Raw genomic sequence first — 25,680 nt, 5'->3', positions numbered from 1 at the left:
ACAATGGTAATGATTCATCTCCGGTGTTTTCCTGACTAGGTTGCATCCACTGGAAATTGCAGTATCATTGCATTATCTCCATCATACACAATTAAATTTTCCTGCGTGGAAAAGCCAATGCAAGAATTGAATGCTTGCTATAACTATAGGATGTGTGGCTGCAGCCCTACATATAGCAGGAAAATCATTACAACAGCATAACAGTAGATGTGTTCGATAAGAGGTGTAGAGATATAGTGCCTGAAAATGATGGTAAAAAATGGCTCATTAAAAAACAAACACCTATGAAGGCTTTGATATCAGTAAACAGTATGGGGGCACTCATGGTCAAAAGAGAACTCTCCCCAACTATGAATAGGAAAATCTGGAATGAAATTGATTTCAGTGGTAAAATGCCCACCAACATGTGGATCCTCTATTGCCATTCCTCATTTAGCTGAATGCTAAGGAGAGACTAAGCAGTACAAAAGGTTATGGTGTGCAACAACCCAAAATACTCACTGTTGAAATATACATATGATTGGCAAGCCATTCTTCCACCTACAAATTCAGTATAGAAACCACCAAAAGGTAACACCGGAATCATACCAAGAAAGGATTGTATGTACAGATCATTTACATTTGATAATATCTTGCAAAACTGAGAATGGAATGCATTCTGTAAGCACCTGCCATGAATATCTAACAATTTATTCATCTATATGAATATGCATATTCCACATATAACTTGATTTCCTCCTGATCATGGTTAGGTTCACATACATTACCTTGTAAACTTCTCAACAACATTGTATTATCATGTTGCACAATGGGTGTTTAAGATACTACCTAGTGAGCTTATGGCAATTTGTGGGAATTTGATCCTCAGACTGTTCTATTGAATCATCTTTGGACTGGTGCCTGGGCAAATGCCTTTTTGTAGACAATAATGATCTTTAGTTACACACAACGTCTGCATCTTCAGATCAAATACCCTGAACATCAATCTGACATAAATCTATTTGACATATGATGATGGCTATAATAATTTATGTTTCCTGTGCCACTACTCCCCATGTTAGTGGTTTGCACTTGACTTTGTAAGCATTGTTAGAGATTTATTTGACTCATCACTATACTTCAAGGACCCAGCCACCCAATCAGATTTTAGGAAAAAGAACAGATGTGCTAGCATATGCTCCGAGGAACATTTGTCTAATGAACAGAGTTTATATCTACAATTTAAAAATTGCTACAGTTGCTACAGTTCCACTTATTTGAGCATTCTTGAACTGAAACTCTGTGAAAACTATTTTGGCGTGTTAATTAAAGTCAAGATGTGGAGCACAGCACTTGCCTGCTAGACAGCTGTTGGAAACCTGATTATTTGCATGAATTGCAGTTTCGGGCACCTATACATGCCAAATGCTGAGAAAACACAAGCCTAATGGCCACTTCAATCTTTACAGCCTTCACATGGAGGTCACTGAAAAAACTTTCATGTTGCAGGGGTCCTCACAGCAGGGTCATAACACACTAAAGTGCTTGTCAGTCATCTCTCACCTCAAGGATAGCAGCTATTCCCGCAGCACAATTGATCATGTCTGAAATAAACTGTTGTCAGGTTGTACATGGACATCAGGATTTGCCCCTACATCAATGGCAGTCTTTATCTAAGAATCAGGTCTCAGTTTTGTGCATCACCATCTGGAGTTTGGTTTTCACCATCAACTCAATTGTTATTTGATCCTATGTTTACAGAATTCACATGCTCTAAAAATGGCCTCTTTTAAGCTAATTCAACAGTATCTTCATAATACCTAACAGTAGACTAAGGGAATGTGGCTTTGGAAATATAACGCACACTTTAAAACATTCCTTGTATACTTGTGCTATATACAATGCATTTGAACCTCCATAAGCCTACAAAAGTGGATGATTTATAGCAACTCTTATATACAAAAGGAGTTAATATTGCAGGCTCCATTCTCATGGAAAAATAGATCAAGGTGGAAAAACAGTGCCCAGCAAAAATCTCTGCAAAATTAAGCTCACTTTTCTTCCATGGGGGAAAAATCGTATTCTGTGACAATATTAACAGACAAGTTTTATTTATCTTTCTGGTGAATTGAGGGGTAACCCTGTGCTCCCTTCATGAAGCAAAACAAACATTATTTTCTAGATGTATTCCTACTCTGTTCCTAACACTGATAGAATGATTAGTGATAACAGTGATAGATTCACCCATGTCAGTTTTGTGTCTTTTTTGCCTCAACCCTAGTGATAATCCCCAGTGAGGGAAACAATTCATGTCCATAAATTGGGATATCCATTACCAGTGACAGCTACAGATGACATCTCATCTGCTTTGAATACCAGCCCTCCCCCTACTTTTTTATGATAAGCACTTCTAAACAGACACAAAGATTAAGAACAAACAAGCATGACAGGAACTGACCTGATATCCTGACTCACCTTAATGATCCACTTTTCCAGATTAGATCAAAAATTTAGAGTGTGATTTAGTGCCCTAAGAGACAGCTGGTAGAATTACTGGCTTGCCATCTCTATTACCAGCTTGCTCTGTGATCTTAGGCAGATCTCTTAATGGGTTTGCCCTTTGTTGACCCACTTGAAACACAGATAACAATGCACAAGTACATTATATAGTGGTACTGAGTTTCCTTAATGATTATAAAATGAGCTTTCCATTTTAGAAACAATAGAGAAGCGCTATTATAGTAACAAATGGCCAACACACATATTTATGGTCCACCTATGTAACAATATTTCATACTATCAGGTCTAAGAACAGAGCTGGAGGCTTCCTTGTTGGAAAAGCCTCTCTGAACCTGTGGGAAATGCAGCTGGGTAAAACAGAGTGGATCAGATTGATGGAGTTTGGAGCAATGCCTCTTTTTGGGTGGGGGACCAATTTCCACTGATTTTTTTTTAAAGAAACAAAAATCTCTTAAAAATAAGTTCCAATTCTTTACATGGATAGTATGAGGTTATAAATATTTAACAAAATTCCAGTTGTACACCTCCAGATGTACAACTCCAGATGTACAAATATTCTAGTATTGGTGTGAGGTCGTACCTTCTTTCTCCATGCAACATTTATTATAATAAATGAAAGCTGGAGTATTGATGTAGCAGCAGTCTTGGTTGTGTGATTTTGATGCTGCTTTCTTAGCTAACAGGGATATTTTCTTTTTCATTAAAATATACAACCATGTATTTACCAGATTCTTATGCTCTCACTGCATTTGCCATATTGATCCCTTTGTCCTTCACTCCAGTCTTCTTTCTCCTCAAATGTTCCAGGTATAATTGCAATGGAAAATTACAGCCCTGTTCATGGCTTTCAAGACTGTTCTAGGCTATAACAAATATGTCTTTTATTAGGACTGTGGTTAGAGAGCACAATATTTCTTCAAGGCCTTTATTTTAAATTATTTCTGTGGCTTCTGAATTTGGAATCTGACTTTTACTTGCTCAGGGCTCCTTCTGATTTATTTCAAGTTTTAGAAAAAAATGACCTTAGCAGAATATAAAGAAAAAGACGGCAATTTTGAGGAATGTGAACATAGAAGCTTCTTACGGTTTCCTATTATACGTTTAGTAATATTCAGGACTGCAGCCAAAGTGAGAAATTCAATAGGCTTTATATAATATACAGATGGACAATTTGTTTCTCATAGGAGATCAGTTTGAAGGTATGCTGTAAGCCATGGGTAGGAGTTGTGTTTTTAGAGGTGGCAAATAGGAGTTCTTTGCTGGAAGACAAAAATAGGATGAATCTAGATTGCTACTTCCAAAATAAAAATGTCTTGGACTCTAAATTTGGTATTTGTACAGGATAAAAAGGCTATGATTATGGCTTGGGAGACAGATGAGCTAATCTGCATGTGTAAGAGAGAAACTGATATAACATTTTTATTTGTTGTTTTTATTAATTTATTTACAAAATTCATATGCCACCTTTCTGCCTAGTCAGAGTCATCAAAAAGAACAAGCTAGCCTGCTGTACTATGGCAGTTAGACAAAATCACAGCAAAACCACAGCCTCTACATTCTCATTCCAGCACCCAGACAGCTGCTGGGAGAAGATCAAGGTAGCCACAGAGAAGACAGTAAAACTACCTCCATAGCAGCCACTGGGGAAAAGAGCAAGCTGGCCATCTTGGTGGTTTCACTCTCTTTTCTCCACAGCCAATGGGCCCTCCTACAGATGCCTTGGCAACCTCAGTCTCTTGCCTAACCTCATGCTGAGGAGACAGTAGGAAGGCAGAGGAGGAAGCTCTCTCCTCACTACAGATACCCAAGGTTCAACAGAGGAGGGAAATAAAATTCTACATGTGCAGAGGTACTTTGGTCATTTAAAAAATTATAAACACGAATTAGTTATAGCTAATATTAATAATTATATCTTATATCATGGGTCCCCAACGTGGTGCCCACAAAGTGTTTTTAGGAAGTGGGTGGGGCCAAGTAGAACTTTTGCCCAGCAAGTCTGCTTGACAATTGATTTGATTGGCTGTGCAGATTTTTAAAAAATGTTGCTTGGGCAGCAGCTGCCACCACAGCACAAGGACATGCACTGTGTTACTGAAGTTCACAGTCATTTTGTTGCTGGCTCCACCTTCTGCGGCAATCATTTTGTGGCAGCCATTTTGTTGCTGAGCCCACCATGCCATGTCAGAATTCCAAATGTTCCCAGAGACTTTAAAAGGTTGGGTACCCCTGTCTTATATTATTGTATTTATGTGTGTATTGCACATGTGTGGCATAAAGGAATTATATGGCTATTTTGCTTGATGGTAACCACAAATGTGGTTCTTCATGAGCTGTAGAGTACTACTGCTCTAATCAAAGTTTTTAGGAGTTTTAAGTACTGTACAATAAAATATTCTGGAGCAATTCTACTCAAGTGAATTTCTCAACACTGTCATGTAGTATGTGCACAGATATGGGAAGAAAAGCTTTTATGAGCTAAACAGTGTAAGAAGGGAGCCAACATCCTCCTCCATACTGGAACCACTTGAAAAAGCGCAGCTGTGGTCACTGACTGTGCATTCGGTAAAACCTGAACCGGATAAAAGGTGAATAAATGCCATTTCAGCTTTTCCGGGTTCGGGTTTTACCGGATACAAAAAAACGTGGTAAATAGCCAAGCTGAATTGGCTTATCCGGGTTCTGCTATTTCCTGCGTTTTTGCAAGGCTCACACCAAAGGCTCATGTCTTTGGCCTTGCCAAAGACTTGGTATTAATACAGAGTTTACCAAAAGTTCACTATACTTCACTACACACCTTTGAGCCCCCAAATTTTAAAAGAATTGGTGAGGAAATGATATTTCACACAGCAGTAGGTGCTGCCAAGATTCTGACCCTACTAAAGGTGTCAGCTTCCTTGGCCTTGTTACTGTAGGAAGGGGGATAATGGTGCCTTTACTTGCTGTGAAACTCCCTAAGGCCAAGGGTTCCCAAGAAAGTACCCTGGCAACCAGACACCACCATTCATGATCTCATGAGAACATCTAGACTGACCCACTGAGAAGGTAGTCTTCCAGCACAGTACCAGAGTGATAAAAAATAACTTTAAACCAACCTGGTAGCATCCATGCAGTCTTGAACATGGGGAAGAGATTAAAAGAAGTATCCCAGAAAAACAGATTGCACTAAGCGAAGCTAAATCCTGACCTGGATGGCCCACACTAGCCTGATCTCATCAGATCTCAGAAGCTAAGTAGGGTCAGTCCTGGCTAGTACTTGGATGGGAGACCACCAAGGAATATCAGAGTCACTGTGCAGAGGAAGGCAATGGCAAACCACCTCTGTTAGTCTGTTGCCTTGAAAACCCTACTGGGTTGCCATAAGTCAGCTGTGACTTGACTACATACACAAGTGAAGCCAAAACAAAACAAAAACAAAACCAGTCTTTATTAAATAGTTTATTGTAGAAGAGAGAGATAAAAAAAGGGAAATGGTGGTTTCAAAAAGGTGTAGGAAAAGGTGAAAGAAAATACAGGAGAAAGCACCCAGTGACAATAACACAGAGATATTCAAATTAAAAATACATTTGCACTAAGATAAATATGTCTATAATATGACTGAACTAATATAAGAATGAAGAAATACAAAAATGAAAATTAATGTCGCTAAATTATTTTGATTCAAAAAAATCAGTGTGCGTCACATAAAAAGCCTTTACAATTTTAAGCATGCATGAGGAATAGCCACACTCACACGAATGATGGTAAAATTTGAAAAGGGTTGGTTGTATGCTAGCAGGAGTATTAGGGGAGCTGTTACAGACTATCAGTTTTGTAATCCTATTGTTTTAAAGCCCTAAATATATCTTTACAAGAAAGACAAATCTGTTTTGGTCTGGTGAGCAAATAACCCATGTGTTCGAAACATCTCTAAATATGCATCCACAAGATAGACTGTTTCAGCCTACCGGGCCCATCATAAGTACATACTCAGAAGCCTGTGATGGAAAGTGATATCCATTCATTTTGATGTCCCAGAATTGCTGCTGCTACCTTGATTTGCCATGGGATGGAGATTGTTGCAGACTAGCTTCCCCTTTCCACAGAACAAAACCAGCTCCTTTCCTATTTAAATTTCATGTGAAACCTTCTTTATTTAAGTCACTCAGTGACTTTGCCTTGAGCTACTGAATCATCGCTGACAGCAAATTAATGACTAGGATGGTGTGATTAGTAGAGATTACAGGCTACCGAGAACCTACCTGATCATTTACCACTGTCATAATACTTATGCTGGCTATTATTAGGGATTAATAATGGCGATAAAGAGGACATGCTGCCACTGTACTAAGCTCTTTATGTGAAATCTGGCTGCATTTTAATATATAATTGATATACTGATCAAATGGGAAAAGTAACAAAAAATAGAATTTATAATTTGTGCTTTTAAGAATTGTTATTCCAAAAGCTCTCTCACATAAAAGGATATATATATAAATTTACAACTAATTACACTATAAATGAACTAAAGTTAGTTCTTTCATGAGTTTAGTAGCTTTTTCTTGGTCTTTGTAACGCAGGCTGGGTTGGGGGGAATCCATTTTCTTACCAATCCCTTAACAATTTATTCAAACAGTTCAAATAAAACTTTATCCTGGATAAGCTTCAGTGAGCCAGTGTTATTTCATTACCCTTTCTCCTCTGGGAAGAACTATAGGCTTCTGCAGTCTTCCAAAAAATGTTTTGTAAGAACAGGATGGGAGTGTCATTAAAGAGATCCATTTGCGTATTTATCAAGCCTCTGCCAGTGTGTTTAGTTTCTAAATATCAAGCAAGGTTTTATTTCAAATTTTGAAGGCAGACCAAATAACAGGAAGATAAATTGCCTTTTTTCCTAATTCCAAGAGCTATTGAATGAAACCTACTTAATGAAAAATAAAAAAAATCCTATTTGCAGTTTAAATTCATACAAAGCATGAACATATTATATTCATAAAAGAACACACTTGCTCTTTTGCCATTGTGTTTAAAATAAAGATAAAAATCTAATGACGGTCAAATAAAGAGAAGCTTTGGATACTGAAATGAAAATCTAACAAAGGGACACCATTTCTAAAAATGAACTATTATTTTTTGGGGGAGGGGGTAACGATACATCACAGCTTTTCAATAGCTCTTGCAGATACTTTAGGGGTATAATAAACACAAATAGACAGATACTCATATCATCTCATATAATTTGTTCTCATTGTACTATGTTCAGGAAGCATCATATAAAAGAATTTAAAAAATAAACTCTTATTTTCAAGCTGGAGCCTTGATCTGTCAAGAACTAGGTATATGCATTTACAAGGTCCAGTTATTATGCAACACAAAACAGCAGCATGTTTCTGCTTTTTCAACTTTGAGAATTAACAATTAAAACCCCTAATGCAGTTACAGCATTTCTAACCCACTCTTTAAAACTGGCTGAACTTTTTCACTTCAGAACCATGGTGAAAACCCAAAACCACATGCTCATGGCAACATTCTACCTTTATTTCTATACAATCCAGCCCTAGAGAAGAGTGAGGCATTTCACAAGAACGACAGGGGCTAGAAGGAACTTTGTTATTTTTCTTTTTTTTAATATTATTCTAATTATTATATATCTCAAAGGTTTGTGATATCAGCTGTGATAATACTATACCAGACACACAAGTAGTGGGGTGGGTAACATTGTCTTACCTCACACTCAAAGTCCTCAGTTCTGTCTGCATCAGTGGGCAGGCTGGAAAGATACTCATTACCTTCATAAAATTCATGCTCCACTGGATGAAGAGAATGGCAGCTATGTGAAACAAAGTAGAACAAGAAGAGTAGGTTAGGTATTTGATTCCAGTTTTTCAAATTTAAAGAGTATTTTACAAACCTGTGGCATTAGATTTTTAACATACAGAATGCTATTTGGAGTTACTTGTGAGAGCTAGCAATTTTTAGCTTCTCTTTGTAAAAATACATGTGTGTGTGTAAAGTGCCGTCAAGTCGCAGCCGATTTATGGCGACCCCTTTTGGGGTTTTCATGGCAAGAGACTAACGGGTGGTTTGCCAGTGCCTTCCTCTGCACAGCAACCCTGGTATTCCTTGGCCATCTCCCATCCAAATACTAACCAGAGCTGACCCTGCTTAGCTTCTGAGATCTGATGAGATCAGACTAGCCTGGGCCATCCAGGTCAGGGTAAGAAAAAAATACATAACAATTAGTTATAATTTTTAGGGCTGTCGATTCGGTTCGTCCCGAACCGAAAAACAGCCGAATTTCCCCCGATTCGGCAGTTTTTCAGTTCGGATTGAACCAAACTCAAAAAAGGCGGGAAAACGGGGAGCCGAATTCACGAGTTCGGGGTGTTTGCGAATAAATTCGGCAAATTCGGACCCTTTAAACAGATCTGCACCTTCCAGCTGGAAGGTGCAGATCTGTTCCCCCCCCCTCGCGTCTTTACGGGGCTTCCCTCAAGGCGCGCGGGGGGCCCTTTAAACAGATCTGCGCCTTCCAGCTGGAAGGCACAGATCTGTTTAAAGAGCCCCCCGCGTGCCTTCATGGAAGCCCCCTGAAAGCCCGCGGGGGGGCGAATTTCCCCCCGAACTCCGGATCTCGCGCCGAAGTTCGCGGATCCGAAGCAGGGGAGTTCGGACTTCGGCACGTCCCGCATTTAAATGGGCCGAATTTTGCCGAAGCCGAACTTTTCTGAAATTTTTTTCAACAGCCCTAATAATTTTGCTGAGCAACTGAAAGTGCACATCCAAGACATTTTTTATGGTTTGTCATCTTGACCAGAACTTTTTTTGTGTGCAAAACCCATTGAACTTTACCTCAGCACATTCAGAAGTGAATTTGTAATTGTACTTATGGTGGAGCCATGAGGCAAAGGATTGATGAACTCATGCAATCAACATAGGTCTTATGAATCATGGAATTCTTCAGGGACATTGGAGAGTAGACCTGCACCGCACAGGTCTCTTGGCCTCTAGCATCAACAGAATGTGCTGTCATTACTGTGTCACCTCAGCTGTGAAGGTCATTTAGAATATATTTCCTATAGTTCCTTAAGTTCCCTCAAGCTTTCCCATACACGATGGATTCTGTGGCCTGTATCCTATCACTCCTGTCAGCAAAACCTTTTCCAATGAAAGGAATTTTCCCCTAACTTAAATGGCTCTTCTGCCACAAGTAGGAACAAGACCTATCTATATATCTAATTTCCAACTGTGCCCCTATCTGTGGATACTTAAATCTGCAGATAGGGAGCCCAATTACCCACTGATGTTTCTGCAGACTTGGGGTTACTTCCCAAGTTTGCAGAAAAATCTGAAAACTAAAAAAAGAAAAAGAAGAAGAAAAACACATGGGGTTTTTGAATCCCTCCCAAACAAAAAAGCATTCTCCGTGCAAGCACAGAGAACACATTTACCTCAGGTTGCCACCGGTGGTGCAGCCCAGGACCCGTGCTGTGAGCCACTCTGGGCCCAGCAGCCTCTGCAGTTAGCAGTAGCCTCTGCAGTTAGCAGCAGGGGCCTTGGCACTACTGCCTGAAGCAGTCCAAAAGAGCGGCTGAGAGTGGGAAAGAGAGGCGGGGAGGAAAGCCTTGATGTGCCTGTCCAGAGCAGTCTAGGCAAGCCACCAAGAGTGAAAGAGAGAGGGGAGGGAGGGAAGCCTCAGCATGCCTGCCTGAAGCAGTCCAAGCAAGTACTGACAGAGAGGTAAAAAGAGAGGCAGGGGAAAGGAAGCCTTGGCGTGGTTGCTAGAGCAGTCCAGTTGAGCTGCTGGGGGGAGGGAAGCTTCAGCATGCCTGCCTGGACTGCTCCAGGTGAGCCACCAAGAGCGGGGCTGCGGTGGGGATACTGCAGAGAAAAGGGATGGGGGAGGGAGGAAGAAAGGGGGATGGCTGCTTCTGAATGTTTCTTGTGTGTCCCCATTTGTATGTTCTACTACTATCAGTTGTCAGGAATCTGAAGTGTAGGGCAGTTCATAAAAAGTTCAGATGAAAATACATGTCAGCAACTTTTTCCATAGTTGAAGGGAACTTTGCAAATCAGTGTCTAGTTTTCTGTTATTTCAAATTCCTTTGGCAAACAAGTCGCAAATATTGCTATTAATGTTTTGCTCCTAACACCAATCTCCTAATGCCAATATTATTTCTAACTCCAGTATAACAGCTCCATTCCCCAAGTTGGTATTGTCCTTCTGGGACAAGCAACAGACATTGTAGAGGTACCAACATGTTTTTCTCTGCAGGGATATAGCATCTTAGGGGCAGAACTTTGATTAAGAAAATGTTGAGGAAGGAAAGGCTTAAACACCTTTAAATAGTAAGGAGAGAAAGGATTAAACACCCCTTCCCCAGTACATGCAAAAAAGAAGTCCCTGATAATGGTTATCTTGTATTGTTTTGATAGTGTCTTGCATCATTTGTCAGCTCAGTAGGAAAAAAAGTCATACCTGTCTGAAAGCAGGAAAGGACATATGTCAGGTACTGGAGGTGTGGTTGGCCTTAGCTTGGCCAGAGCCATAATATGCTCAAAAGTAATATCTGTCTGTGTGCTAGCATCCATGAGCTGAAGATCCTGTGAGCTCCCATGTGCTTTAATGAGAGGCGCTCTCCGTAGAACTTGGACTACAATGGGTTCCTTCGCATTACGAAAAGCCTCCACTGCCTCCTCATGAGTAGCTTTGGAGAGATCTTTTCCATTAACCTACAAGGAAAAAAAGACACTGAGTAGGTTAATGTTATGATAAAGTGTAGAACACGGAGAGCAAAACTTATTCATAACATTTATCAGATCTTTTAACATAACTCTTAGATGGTGTCAAAGAAGGAGGAAGAAAAGTGTCAGGTGGAGAAAGAAACCAAGTTATGAAATTGCCAGAACGTATAAAATGGCACTCAAATTAGAAAGAAACAAAGCAAAATAAATAAAAGCACAGGTTTGTTCTATCAATCTTTTAGAACACATAGGGGAAAAAGCTTTAGACATTTCAAAGAATGTTAGTTTTTTTAAAAAAAATTCAATGTTAAAATTACACTGGATATAAGTTTTAAACTTGTGCACAAATTCAGATCTTCACTCACCACCACCCCACAATTCCCTTTCACATAGTTATGCCACATTGTTAACACTGCTGTGGCTCTAGTCCTTGGGAATAGGTGACCAGAAGAGGTCAGGGGGGGACTCAGTTCTGGCCCATTGTTGGAAGCTGTGCAAAGTAGCCTTGTTTAAAAGAAGGTTTGTTAGCAAGTGATGTTTGGTGTTACTGTCGAGCTTGAGCATGAGCTGTATATTATTGCTGGCAGTGCTTATGTTTTAATTGTTGTAGTGCAGGTGAATACTGGTTTTAGTAAGCCAGCATAGGTCATCGTCGATAGCAGGAAAGGCAGAATATTTTAAGAAGTAAAAATAATTGTAAATTCAGCAATAATGGATAGAAAATCAGGAAAAAATTAGATATATAATGCTAATCTATCTTTAGAGCACTTTACCACCACCACCAATCGTGCAGGTCTCCTACTTGTATTTTCATATTACTTGCATCATGCATATTGTGAAAGGACAATATGCCAGAAAGCAGTCTGGGATCTGATGCCTGAGTAGCACAAAACTTTGGCACTGCTTTGCAGTTCTTCAACGGATTGGGTTATCGCAACTGAAGGTCACCAGTATTCTAATCATGCCTGTTTCTGTAAAAACTACACTACACTACACTTTAAATACACTAAAATGGCAGCCAAGAGGGTCTTGCACTGCTTTGCTAAAAGACTCCAAGGGGTCCAATATCCAAAGACAGTAGGACTTCGGCATCTGAAGGGTGATACCCTAAGCTTGGTGGCCATGGTTGACTAGTTACCTTTCAGTGCCAGTTTCTACCAATAAAATGAGTCCAATGTAGCCCACCTGGAAGCCAAATAAATATTTTCCTTTTTGCATGAACTGCATTGGTAAGCTAATTATACATTTAAATAAGTAATGTTGCACAGTCCCAGGTATTCCTATTTCTAAAAGTCACACAAATTACCTAATTATAGATACAGTCATTAGAATGTTGCTTATATGAGGTTACATGAAATAATGTATTGTTTTTCACAATTAGATTGGCGGTTCACAAAACCATCCCTCATAATTTTTTTAAAGTGAAAAAATTCCTAAGACTTTTAGAATACTTTTATACTCGTGATTTACTTGTAATAATATGCACTTAGGATCCAAGCTCTCTACTCTGAATCATTTTGTGAAGTTCTTCAACAGATTGGGTTATCCCAACTGAAGGTCACCAATATTCTAAATCATGCGTTTCTGTAAAAACATGATATAGCTAAAATGGCAGCCAAGAGGGTTTACTGTTTCCCCATAAAACACTGAACATGAATTTTGAAATGTTAAGATTTAAGCAACTTCTATGGATTTACCAACATTCTTGATCAAGTTTGCATTACACTTTGATTCTAAGAATGAAACCTAACCAACAACATACCTACTTGTTAGCAAATGTCACCAGTAAATGCTGTTCCTACCCCAACCCCTTGACACAAGAGCCATGCAGGCATATCATTTTATATCCATAGCAATGCCCTGCAACTGATTTCAGTATCTTAAAACAACACTGACCTAAGATGCTTCTTACTTTGAATAGCATCTTTTGTTAGTACATTCTGGAGGTCTCTGTAGTAGTGTTCTATATTGAGAGGAGATTGTATTTCAAAGTCAGGAGGAAGGATATACGTAAAACCACTTAGCTGCAGCTGAAAAGAACAGAGCCCTCCAGCCAGTTCAATGTTACAGATGTACCTCTCATTCACTGAACCCAATGCTCACCTTTAGTTCAGAAGAGAGATGTCTGGCTAATGACAGGGTGAAAATGCATTCAGTGGGTAAACTGTACCTGGAGCAAACACAAAACGCTACCTATAACTTGCACTCTTGTTGAGTTAGCTATGTTTTCACTCCAGGAATTAACTGTCCTTGTGAGACAAAAACGTTCAAGAGGCTATTTATAGTTGTGTGTGTGTGTGTCACAGTTAAACAAACACTGTAATTCTTAAATGTTGAATTCAGGGGTGGGTTTTTTTTTCTTTTAATCAATAGTGCTCAGGATGCACATGAAGGTATTTGCTGAAGCAGGCCTGAGCATGGTCAGTACCTGGATACGAAACTGCCTGAGTTCTATGAGTTCTATGGAATAAAAGTATAACACCAGTGTAATAAATAAACAACAAATAATTTTAAAAGGTGTAGAAACCCTCTTCTGTGGGTTTCTTTTATCTGACAAGAGAGGTTGGAATACATTTGTTGGAACAGATGGGCTAATTAATCCATAAGCAACTTGTGAATGTTAAATAAAGAAGGTATCTCTTTGCATGGAAACATATCACCGCCTTGTTTAATGAACACGCTTCGCTTTTTGGATAAACTGTGAAATCTGGGCCACTTGTCAAGAACATCCCCAGAGTGACTGGTGACCGCTCCTTGGAAGTGAGCCATCCTCCCTTTGATTATCTCTCTACATCCAGCCACGTGTATAAATTCATCAATATCAGAAAACAAGAAAACGTTTTTTTGTCTTTAATGCACACACATACACGTGAGACAGAACAACCAGCTCACATTGGCAGGCTGCCATTCCCAAAGGCAATTACTTTTATGCTGCTTCTTTGCCAGTCCCACATAGAAATTTGTGAAATGATACACAATAAAGGAAGACTGGATTACAGACAGAGTATTTAAAATACAGATAAAGTGACTAGCCAACGCTAATTCAAGGTCAAACACAGAATAACCTCACCAGATTCCCCTCCCCTCCAAATTCATAATGGTTGTTTATGCATGGTCACTGAAACCTCCTTTATTCCCTGTTTCAGCCAGGATTTAACTTGTCATTATGCATGATATTCCATTCCTTGGTAGCTTGACACTGTTCCAACACATAACCAACCCGGGTCCTCCCATTCCTCTGTTAATCCGACTTTTCCCTCTTCCCTGAGCTCAGCCCGGCTCAAGTTTCTGTGCAGATGGCAAGCAGGGGAAACGCAGAAGAATGGCTTCTCTCACAGTCAATCACAAAGCAGTGTGTAAAGAGGTGGGGATTCAAGTGATTCCTGCTACCTACCTCGGAGCTCTTTCTGAGCAAAAGAAAGGCTTTTAAAAAACGAGGCTTGGATTCCCCACCCTTCTTTCAGATTGCTCCGGGTTTTTTTGTGTTCTTAAAATGCTTTTTTATGCGGCAGGGGTTGGGGGGGAAGGAAATCTTCTCTCACAGTGAGCACTGCGAAGTAAGCCAATTACAGACAGCATTTAAAGAGGTGGGACTTGATTTGAGCTTGGGAGACGGCTGGTGTATAGATTCCCAACAGAAAAGTGTGAGTCCAGCCAGCAACGAACGTCAGGTTAAACTCCCATGCATAAATGACCAATAGTTTACTTGAGTTTGGTTTTCTGCTACTAATTTTTTGTTTGTTTATCATCAGAAAGTAAGCTGTCTCTTTAAGAAGGACAGAAGATTCCAGCCAGTCCTCGGGAGCAGAATCAGGAGAAAAACTATGCTAGTTTACATCTTGTACTTGGAATATAACTAGTTTAATTTGGAGACTGCCTCCAATTTAATTAATCAGTGTTAAGTAGAACATAACCATCATCACGGACCAATCTTATTTTATTTATTGAGTTATTTTTATAATACCTATCCTATGTTCAAAACATTTACAATATGACGATAAGAGACAATTAAGGATCCCACAACTCATGTACGGCTCCCAGATATGCTTATGCAAAGATCAGCACAAACCTGAAGCAATACAGTCCAAATTCCTTAGATCTTTATTTGGAGTACGGTACCTCATTGTATTTCAAATTCCCTGCTTAGGATAGAAGCAGGTTTGGTACCTGTAGAAACACACACTTGGTCCCAAGGCATAAACCTTTGGCTTAAGCTAAATTTAGTTCCATCTGGATTAACTTTGTTATTACTCATTGATAATTTTCCCTCAAGGTAGATAAGAGCTATAGCCTTGGCTATAGCAGCGTAGTGCTACTACAACTAGGTTATGAAAGAGCCAAATCATTAATCAAGCAAAGGCACCGCTCTTCAAGTTGACAGATCACAGGCTCCCCTCTTACCAGCAGGGAAACATCATAATAAAAAATTTTCTCCTTCAAACAATCTCCATTTATTGGAAATCCCTACTTTGAGAAGTTCTTTTTCCTTAGCCTGATTTAATGCACTCCCATCTGCCCTTGTTGAGGAGAGCTATGCATGTGTCCCATACGCCTTGCGACTTTGTCCCTGTTAGTCAGGCAAGAAAGAAACTAATGAACATGTCTTACTTGATTTTTTGCTTTTATCAGGAGATTAGATCTAGGTTTATTAGCCCAATATTGCACAAATATCCAGGTAGACCAAATTCCTTTTATGCTGACCTTCTTCTTGCCAACAGTTTCAATGAAACCACCCTTAAAGTGGCAAACTTTTGTGTACTGGCATGCTCAATGAGACAGAAGAAGGTAGCTTAAATTTTAAACACTTTTATTAATTATAGTTAATGTATAGAGATTTAGGTGTTTTAAATGTATCCTTTGTTAATGTTGTATATTAACAAATTGTGTATAGGTGTGTATGATGAGGATGTAGCTTTGTCCGTAAAATGGAGTAGAGTACAATAGCTAGGTATTTAGATTAGGGATTTATCACCTTGGATTAGAGATGTATTGCATTATTGTAATGGTGGTATCCAATAGTTTTAACATGGCTGGTACTATATCAATGGCTGCTGGTTTTTGACTGCAAATAAATTTGAATTTGAATTAAGGAAAAAACAGCATAAGTAAAAAAAAAAAAAAAGATGTGCCAGTAGTTATATTGAACTGGTCAAATTTGTAGTGATTTTAATGATTTTAAGGACTTTTAGATAACTATATTATATGTTTTGTTGTATTATGTTATACATGATGTTGTGAGCCACCCTGAGCTCAGCTTTAGCCAGGGAGGGCAAGATAGAAATTAAATAAATAACAATAATAATAAAGAACAAGAAAAGTTGGTTATATACCCTGCTTTTCTCTACCGAAACGAGTCTCAAAGTGGCTTACAATCACCTTCTCTCCCCCCCCCCCACAACAGGCACTTTGTGAGGTAGGTGAGGCTGAAAGAGTTCAGAGAGAGCTGTGACTAGCCTAAAGTCACTTGGAAGGCTGCATGTGGAGAAATGGGGAATCTAATCTGGTTCTCCAGATTAGAGACCGTCATTCATGTGGAGAAGCGATGAATCAAACCCAGTTCTCCAGATTAGAGTCTGCCGCTCTTAACCACTATACTGTGCTGGCTTCAATATGATCACATAACATGCAATAAAACTGCACCATCAGCCCAGAAAAAAATTACATCTCAATAATGTATGTAATGTCTGGAACCCCTTGCAAAACTGTAATTTATGTATTTATTACATTTTTAGCATGGACCAGAATATGTGGCAATCTTCTCTCCTCTCCTCTCCTCTCCTCTATCTTCACAGCAACTCCATGAGATAGGGTAGGCTGACAGAAAAATAGGATGGCCCAGAATCACACAGTGAGTCTCATGCTCAGTGGAGATTTGAAGCTTGGTCTCATATGCTCTAGTCTAACACTGTTACTGCTACAACGCACTGGTTCTCTCTAAAATAACGCTGGCTTTCATGACATCCTTGGGAAAAGAATTTCTGCATGTTAGAGGTGCAAGTGAAAGGTTCTTCATTATGACACCCTTCAACTTTAATTGATGGAAAGATGGAGCAACCAACAATCCTTGTTGGGTGGATCTTAATCAGCAAACTACTTTATATGAAGAGGGGAAGTTCCTCATGGCTGCCACAACAGGCCCCAGAGGATTCCTTTTGGAACTGCCATAAAAAGGTAAAGGTAGTCCCCTGACCCATGGGGTGACGTCACATCCCAACGTTTACTAGGCAGACTATGTTTACGGAGGGGCTTGCCATTGCCTTCCCCAGTCATCTGCATGTTACCACCAGCAATCTGGGTACTCGTTTTACCTACCTCAGAAAGATGGAAGGCTGAGTCAACCTTGAGCCAGCTACCTGAAACCAAGTTCCATTGGGACTGAACTCAGGTCATGAGCAGAGCTTGGACTGCAATACTGCAGCTTACCACTCTGCACCATGGCTCTTAGATCTGCCATAACACCTCCAATATTTCATCTTTCTTAGTTCTACCAAAAAAAAAAAAAAAAACACCAGTCACAGTGTTATCTAGTAATTAGAACATTGGGTTCAAATTTCCACATACTCATAAAGCCCCCTGCCTGTAAATTTCTGTCTCTCATTCTAACATTATTAGCAGGGTAGCTGCCTAGATAAAAGGTGCAAACCTCATATTCACTGCTCTGAGCTTCCTGGGAGTGTCAGGAGTCTGTGTCACATCCCACTCTCTAAAGTGGAAGTAAAAGTTCTTTTTTTAAAGTTACCACCAGAAGTCAAACAGCAATCCAATCCTTGATTTCTGGGGGTGGGGGGTGGGGAGGGAATAAAACAATTGGTAAAATTTGGTAAAAAGAAAGCATCCTACAGCCCAGGAAAAGCTCTTCCGTGTATCTTCCAGGTGGTTAACACCCATACATACCTTGCAAATCACCAACTGTCTCTTCAAGACTGTAAACATCCAAGCAGACCACCAAGTTGCCTTGCCCAGCCTCCTGCACGCCATGTGTCAAGGCCGTGGGAATTCTTTACTAGTAGTCCCTCTTGCCAGCTGTGTCATATCATAAATGTCTTTACATACTAATACAGTAAAAGCTTTATTATCCAACACTCATGGGGAATGGGGGTAGCTGGTTAATCAAATGTTCCAGATACTCAAGCTTATTGCTCTGTCCCCACAGAGGAATCTGGCTTTACTGCTGTCTGTTCACTTAAATAAGTTCAATTTAATGACCAGACACTCCAGAAAACCTGAACAACTGCTCTTTTGCACGGGTCTTTTATGTACAAAGACTTGTGAAAAGAAACAGCACCACTCTCCTGGCCTGCTGCAAACTATGCAAAAGTGAACGATTCAAGAGGGCTTTTCTACACAGGTAATAGGGTTGCACCGTACAAAATGATTCACAAATGTACTTGGATAAATGATTAGGACTTGTGGTCTACACTGCCATGAATAGCTTATTGTAAGTAGGATCCTGTTATGTAATTTCTGTACCGCTTTGTGTGTGTGTTAAGTGCCGTCAAGTCGCTTCTGACTCATGGCGACCCTATGAATGAAAGTCCTCCAAAATGTCCTATCTTTGACAGCCTTGCTCAAATCTTGCAAATTGAAGGCTGTGGCTTCCTTTATTGAGTCAATCCATCTCTTGTTGGGTCTTCCTCTTTTCCTGCTGCCCTCAACTTTTCCTATCATGACGGTCTTTTCCAGTGACTCTTGTCGTCTCATGACGTGACCAAAATACGACAGCCTCGGTTTAGTCATTTTAGCTTCTAGGGTCAGTTCAGGCTTGATTTGATCTATAACCCACTGATTTGTTTTTTTGGCAGTCCACGGAATCCGCAACACTCTCCTCCAACACCACATTTCAAAGGAATCTATTTTCTTCCTATCAGCTTTCTTTTGTCCAGCTTTCACACCCATACATAGTAATAGGGAATATAATGGCATGAATTAATCTAGTCTTGGTGGCCAGAGTCACATCCTTACACTTCAAAATCTTTTCTAACTCCTTCATGGCTGCCCTTCCCAGTCTCAATCTCCTTCTGATTTCTTGGCTGCAGTCTCCCTTTTGGTTGATGGTGGAGCCAAGGAATAGAAAGTCTTGAACAATTTCAATTTCCTCATTGTCAACCTTAAAGTTGTGTAATTCTCCTGTAGTCATTACTTTTGTTTTCTTGATGTTCAGCTGCAGTCCTGCTTTGGCACTTTCTCTTTTAACTTTCAGCAGTAGTTGTTTCAAATCTTCACTATTTTCTGCCAATAATGTAGTATCAGCATATCTCAAATTATTAATGTCCCTCCCTCCAATTTTCACTCCACCTTCATCTAAATCTAATCCTGCTTTCCTAATTATATGTTCTGCATATAGATTGAAGAGATAGGGAGATAAAATACATCCTTGTTTGACACCTTTGCCAATTGGAAACCATTCCGTTTCTCCATATTCTGTTCTAACTGTGGCCTCTTGTCCAGAGTACAGGTTGCGCATCAAAACAATCAGATGTAGTGGCACACCCATTTCCTTTAAAACCAGCCATAGCTTTTCATGATCCACACAGTCAAAAGCTTTGCTGTAATCTATGAAACACAAGCTGATTTTCTTCTGAAATTCTCTCGTACGCTCCAGTAACCAGCGTATATTTGCAATATGATCTCTAGTGCCTCTTCCTTTTCTGAAACCAGCTTGAACATCAGGCATTTCTCGTTCCAAATATGGTAACAGCCTTTGCTGTAAGATTTTGAGCATCACTTTACTTGCATGAGAAATTAATGCAATGGTCCGATAGTTGTTGCAATCTTTGATGTCTCCTTTCTTGGGAATTGGAATGTAAATGGATCGTTTCCAGTCTGTGGGCCATTGTTTTGTTTTCCATATCTGTTGGCATATTCTTGTCAAGATTGTGATGGCCTCCGTTTCTGTGGCTTGGAATAGCTCTATTGGTATCCCATCTGCTCCTGGTGATTTGTTTCTCCCGATTGCTCTCAATGCAGCTTTCACTTCACTTTCTAAAACTGTAGGTTCTTCTTCAAAAGATTCTTCTTGGAAATAATATTTTATCCTTTCATCTCTTCTGTATAGTTCTTCAGTGTATTGTTCCCACCTTTTCTTTATTTTGTCCTGTTCAGTTAATGTATTTCCATGCTGATCTTTCAGCATGCCTAACCGTGCTTTAAATTTCCCTTTGATTTCTTGGATCTTGTGGAACAGATCTCTTGTTCTTCCTTTTTTGTTGTTCTCTTCTATTTCTTTACACTGGTTATTATAATAGGTCTCTTTGTCTCTACGTGCTAGTCGCTGGAACGTTGCACTTAGACTTTTGATTCTATTTCTGTCACCTTCTACTTTTGCTTCTCGTCTATCTCTGGCAATTTTAAGAGTTTCCTCAGACATCCATCGAGGTTTTTCTTTTCTTTTGGCTACAGGAATAGTCTTTGCACATTCTTCCTTGATAATATCTCTAGTTTCCACCCATAGTTCTTCAGGTTTACATTCACTTGAACTTAGTAATGCAAAGTACCACTTTAGGTGCAATATTAATACTTTCTCATGGTTTATTCTGATGGTTCTAGACTTCCAATATCCTAATGCGTTAGTTACTGAATGTCCCATTTTGTTGATTGTACTGACTTACTATGAGTAATCTGCCTTGAGTCCCTGTGAACTATAACAAACAAACAAACTATAAACAAACAAACAAACAAACAAACAAAATGAGCCACAGATTGGGTCCATATCCAGTGTTGCTGATTATTACATACACTAATCCAGTAATGACAATCTTGAAACTATGTATCAGGTAGACATAAACAGGACTGGAAAAATCAGGGACCGTGTTGTCACTGCTGTCTTCAAAACGATAAGGCAGAAAAGCAGAAGTGGAGATGTGGAATAGAAAGAAAAGGAAGACATTTATTTAAGCAATTTATGTTCCACACTTTCATGAGGGGATGAGGACAGTTTATAACAAAATACCATAGTTCAAAAGATCCCTGCCTTACAAGATCTTCTAAATGCAAACCAAGAAGGACAGCCTCCTAAAAGCCATAGAAGAAGAAGAAGAATTGGTTTTTATATGCTGACTTTCTTTATCACTTAAGAAAGAATCAAACCAGTGTACAATCTTCTTCCCTTCCCCTCCCCACAACAGACAACCTGTGAGGTAGGTGGGGCTGAGAGAGCTCTAAGAGAACAGTGACTAGCCCAAGGTCACCTAGCTGGATTCATGTGTAGAAGTGGGGAAACTGATCTGGTTCACCAGATTAGCATCCACCGCTCATGTGGAGGAGTGGGGAATCAAACCCGTTTCTCCAGATTAGAGTCCACCGCTCCTAACACTGCTCTTAACCATTACACCATGCTTGCTACTGAAGAAAAAGCCCACAAAACATCTCAATACCCTAGAAGACGATAAAATTAAGAGCAATTGCTGGGAGGTGGATAGGAAGAGAAAGTTCCAAGAAATGAATGTAACCCACAAGCGTGGGGTCGGCCAGAGCATGCACTGTATATTTCCTGGTTCTTTGCTTTTTTCTTATTTCTGTATATTTAGTACTGGGTCTTCCCTGCTTTTCAGATGTAAATTTTCTGATTCCTTACTTTGTACTAGATGTCCTGTCATAATGGCCACTTTTCAATGCTCTGTGAGCATTTGACTGTGTGACAGCACTACCATGCTGCTGTCAAACCAAATGGGCTGTTACAAAGCTGGAATATATGTAGGATCAGCATATATCACATCCGGATGATCATCCAAATTCTAGTTTTTCCCAGATGGTGGTTTAATCAGCCTGGAGTGTATTTAATATGCAAATTGCATGTTATATTGACCAACTGATTTTTAATTACTGCAATTCTGCCTCATGGTGATATGGATTCAGCTAGTTGTAATACACATAAAATATATGAAGTTATCATTTAGCATAATTAGAATATCTCAGTTAATTATTACAGACTTTAAAATGTTTTATTTTGCTTGGCACTCCAAGCTCCTATATATTGTGAATCTGTTAAGCAATATTTGCACAGGTAAGAAATGGATGCGTTAGAGTCTATTTCTTTGTTCTGTGCTTTACAACATTACAATTTCTTTTCTGGGATAATTTAGTCAGCAAGTTGCTAGATTGGTGCCTGTTTTTAAAGTTACCTTAGATCTGATTAGGAATGTTCAACTAATTTACAACAGATCACACATTTCACTGCTTTCATTTTATTTATATGAACACTTCATCAGAAACATTTCCTCTCTCTCTCTCTCTTTTTTCAAGAGAGTCTTTACAACACATACAGAGATGACAAGCATAGCTATATGAATGGGACACTTATCACTGTCATAACATTTCATTCTCTTTCCAGTGGTTGAAACTCGGATCTCCTCTGAACTGAGCAGTTTAAAAAGATAGATGGTTGCCTTCTGGCTAATTGTGGGAGTCCTTTCATTACTATAAAAAGTCTTTTTATATCTCAAGTGACTTTATAAGCAGTGAATAATGAGACTTAGTCTTTCAAAAAAGAGTCCACTGATCAAATGCTAGGTAAGTTATGGGAATGGTGACCTTTTACTCATTGAGTTACTCCAAACTGCTGCTTTTGGCACATTATTAAAATTATCCATTTATGGAGAGCAGTTAGCCATGAGGCAATTTCTTCTGTTTAAGAGAAATATAAATTTCAGGTAGTAGAGAGATAAAAAGAAGTCTTGCATACCCACATCATCCTCTTTGCTAACACAAAATGGCACAGAAAAGACACAAATATAGCCAGATCTCTTCAGATCTCAGAAGCCAAGCAGGGTCAGCCCTAATATTTGGATGGGCAACATTCAAGAAATTCCAGGGTTGTGATGCAGAGGCAGGCAATGGCAAAGCACCTCCTAAATCTCTTGCCTTGAAAACTTTACAGGGTCGCCATAAGTCAGCTGTGACTTGATGGCACACACACACACACACACACACAAGATCACTTGGCACCAAGACTAGCTAAAGCTGCCAACTCCACCATATAATCCTAAAAGGGAGTGTGTTACTAACTGCGAGCATACCTTCGCCTAGCAATACTTTGTCATGTTCAGCAAGATTGCTGGAGCAGAGGTTACATCTGTCAAGTGCTGTCACTGTTCCCCTTGGCCATGTCAGAATCAAGGAAGTGCCAACAAAATCTGTTTCCACACACAAGGGCATCTAAAGCATCTCTACTATAGCATACGTTAAGAGGATAAAGTGTGAGGCTGGATATTCTTGGTTCAAATTTCAATGCAGCTATGAATTCACTGGGTTGCCTTAGAGGAGTTCCTCTCTCAGCTTTACTGCCTCCTCTATAAAGTGGAACAACAGTGGCCAACATTAGAGGGTTATTATAAGGATATGCTACATATGAAGTACTTTGAACATGCAGGAAAAGTACTATATTAATAATAAATGTTTTGCATTGTCACATTTTGATTATCAGTTCCTGAAGCCGGGACATTTCACACATGAAATTAGTTTGTTAAAATATGAGTTGAGTAGATTTATGCTTAAACCCAACCCATATCTGAACCTATTCTTAGGGATACTCCCACCACATTTTGGTACCACTTTTGGGTGAGACAAGGGCACACTAAATATGATTTGAGTTATTGAAAGGGATAACACAGCCCCTTAGTTCATAATGTGGTAAACAGATCCATTTACTCATGCTTTCGATATGCTGATCTAGTCATGTGAATTAACCGTTAATACTCATGTAAAATCTGGTTGAGTGGCTAGCGAAATACCAAGTCATCATCATCACCACCGCCACCTTACTAGGATCTATTATCCCAATCATTATTGCTATTGTTTAAACATCAATTTTGCTGACCACACAGCTTTACAATCAAGCCTCATTTCAACAAAACAAGTGTAGCAAGCAGCAGGATCTAGCAGCTTACAAATGTACCCATTCCAGTAGGTTTCCTTCTTTCCTCTAATGCCTTTTCCTCACTTGTTTTCCTGCTGTGCCAACCTTTATTCTTTTCATGTCTCACTTCTCCATCAGTAAAGAACTCTTTTGTTCCTTTCTTGTGCTTTTTGTATGCCCTTTCTCTGCATGATTTCATCCTATTTTTTAGCCTCCACAGGCCAGCAGAAGCAGCAGCATTAGTTTTTGGTCTACATATAAAAATGCTTTTATGTTACTGCCAGTATAGCCAACTTCTGTCTGTAAAGGGAAAAAATAACTGGTAAGATGGGATAATGCTAGCCAATATCTACTATGATTATTGTTCCAAAACAGGACCTTGCTGAAATGCTCTTTCTATACAGCTTAGCTCTCTATGCTGCTTAAATGCCAATAATAAACAAACAGCTGAATATCATGGGCTGGTGGTCAAAGGTGTATTTCAGATCTACTTCAACAATCTCTTTTAAAATATCATTAATTCCTATTCAAATCAGATTAAAACCATTTCAGTAACACCCATTCACTCCATACAAAGAATAATCTGGTTTTAGACCCACAAGGATGCTTTGCATTAATTTTATTTGGATGTAAGAAGAGATTAAAAGTTGCAAAATTCAGCAGACAGTGTACATAAACAAGGTCTCAGCAAACCACCCCACCAGCAGGAACAACAATTTCCTTTTTTTATTTATCTATTTATTTACTTCATTTAGAAGGGTATGACTGGAAGGCACATGATACCCCAGCAAGCTAAACAGTTATGTAAGGTAAACAGATGTGGATCGTTTCAGAACCTGGATGGCACAACTTTCTGGAAAATATATATATGCTATACTGAGTCCCGTAATAGAAAAAGGTGGAAGAAAAACATAATAAACTAATCAGAGATAAATAATTAAATATTTATGTAGAACTAACCAATAATGGCACAGCAAAATAAATATATCAAACACATTAAAATTCCTGGAAAATAAAACTGTCTTTACTTGGTCCCTGAAATCATTATTGGAACCATCACACATCAGTAAATATCACCATGGTAGCCAGCTACCTAACCTTGCCCATTTGCAGAAGACCCTGCTCAGGTGAGGCTATCATAGTGGAACACAGGGGGAGTGAGGTGACATCACCCCATGGATCAGTAATGACCCATTGCTTGCACAGGAGACTACCTTTACCTTTTATCTAGCTCCCAGGAATAGCCGAGCCATGGCATTCTGCACCAACTGGAGTTTCTGAACTGATTTTGAGGGGAGACCATTTTACAGTGCATTACAGTAGTCTAGTGTTGATGTTACTGTGGCATGGATCAAGGTGGCCAGATGAGCCATATCAAGGTAAGGGGGCATCTTTTGAGCTTGGTTGAGTTGGAAGAAAGACTTTTTTGCAACCACTTCTCCAGTAAGCATGTTGGATACAGTATAACCCTAAGGCTCTTAACTGAGTCAGCAAGGGTCAACTAAACTGCACACAATGTCATTCAAGATCTCTACCTTCCCAATCAGCATCACCTCTTTCTTTTCAGGATTTCGTCTTAATATGTTCATTCTTAGCCAATTTACCAC

At 39.4% G+C, this 25,680-nt stretch overlaps 1 protein-coding gene across 3 annotated transcripts in view; it reads right to left on the bottom strand.

The window, feature by feature from the left end:
* Window positions 1-25,680, bottom strand: part of PDZRN4 (PDZ domain containing ring finger 4) — a 129,293-nt gene that overhangs the window by 34,209 nt on the left and 69,404 nt on the right. For 2 of the 3 annotated variants that reach the window (XM_056846918.1, XM_056846920.1), the window contains exons 2-3: window positions 10,955-11,208; window positions 8,203-8,305 (exon numbers count right to left, since the gene is read on the bottom strand). The exons of the other annotated variant lie outside the window; for it this stretch is intronic. In XM_056846918.1, coding sequence (XP_056702896.1) covers window positions 8,203-8,305; window positions 10,955-11,208 — 357 coding nt within the window. The remainder of the gene's footprint in view (window positions 1-8,202; window positions 8,306-10,954; window positions 11,209-25,680) is intronic. 3 annotated transcript variants of the gene reach the window in all.

Source organism: Euleptes europaea, chromosome 3 (assembly GCF_029931775.1).
Source record: "Euleptes europaea isolate rEulEur1 chromosome 3, rEulEur1.hap1, whole genome shotgun sequence".
Lineage (NCBI taxonomy): Eukaryota > Metazoa > Chordata > Lepidosauria > Squamata > Sphaerodactylidae > Euleptes > Euleptes europaea.
The sequence above is the reverse complement of the archived record's forward strand: the minus strand, read 5'-3'. Positions and strand labels throughout refer to the sequence as shown.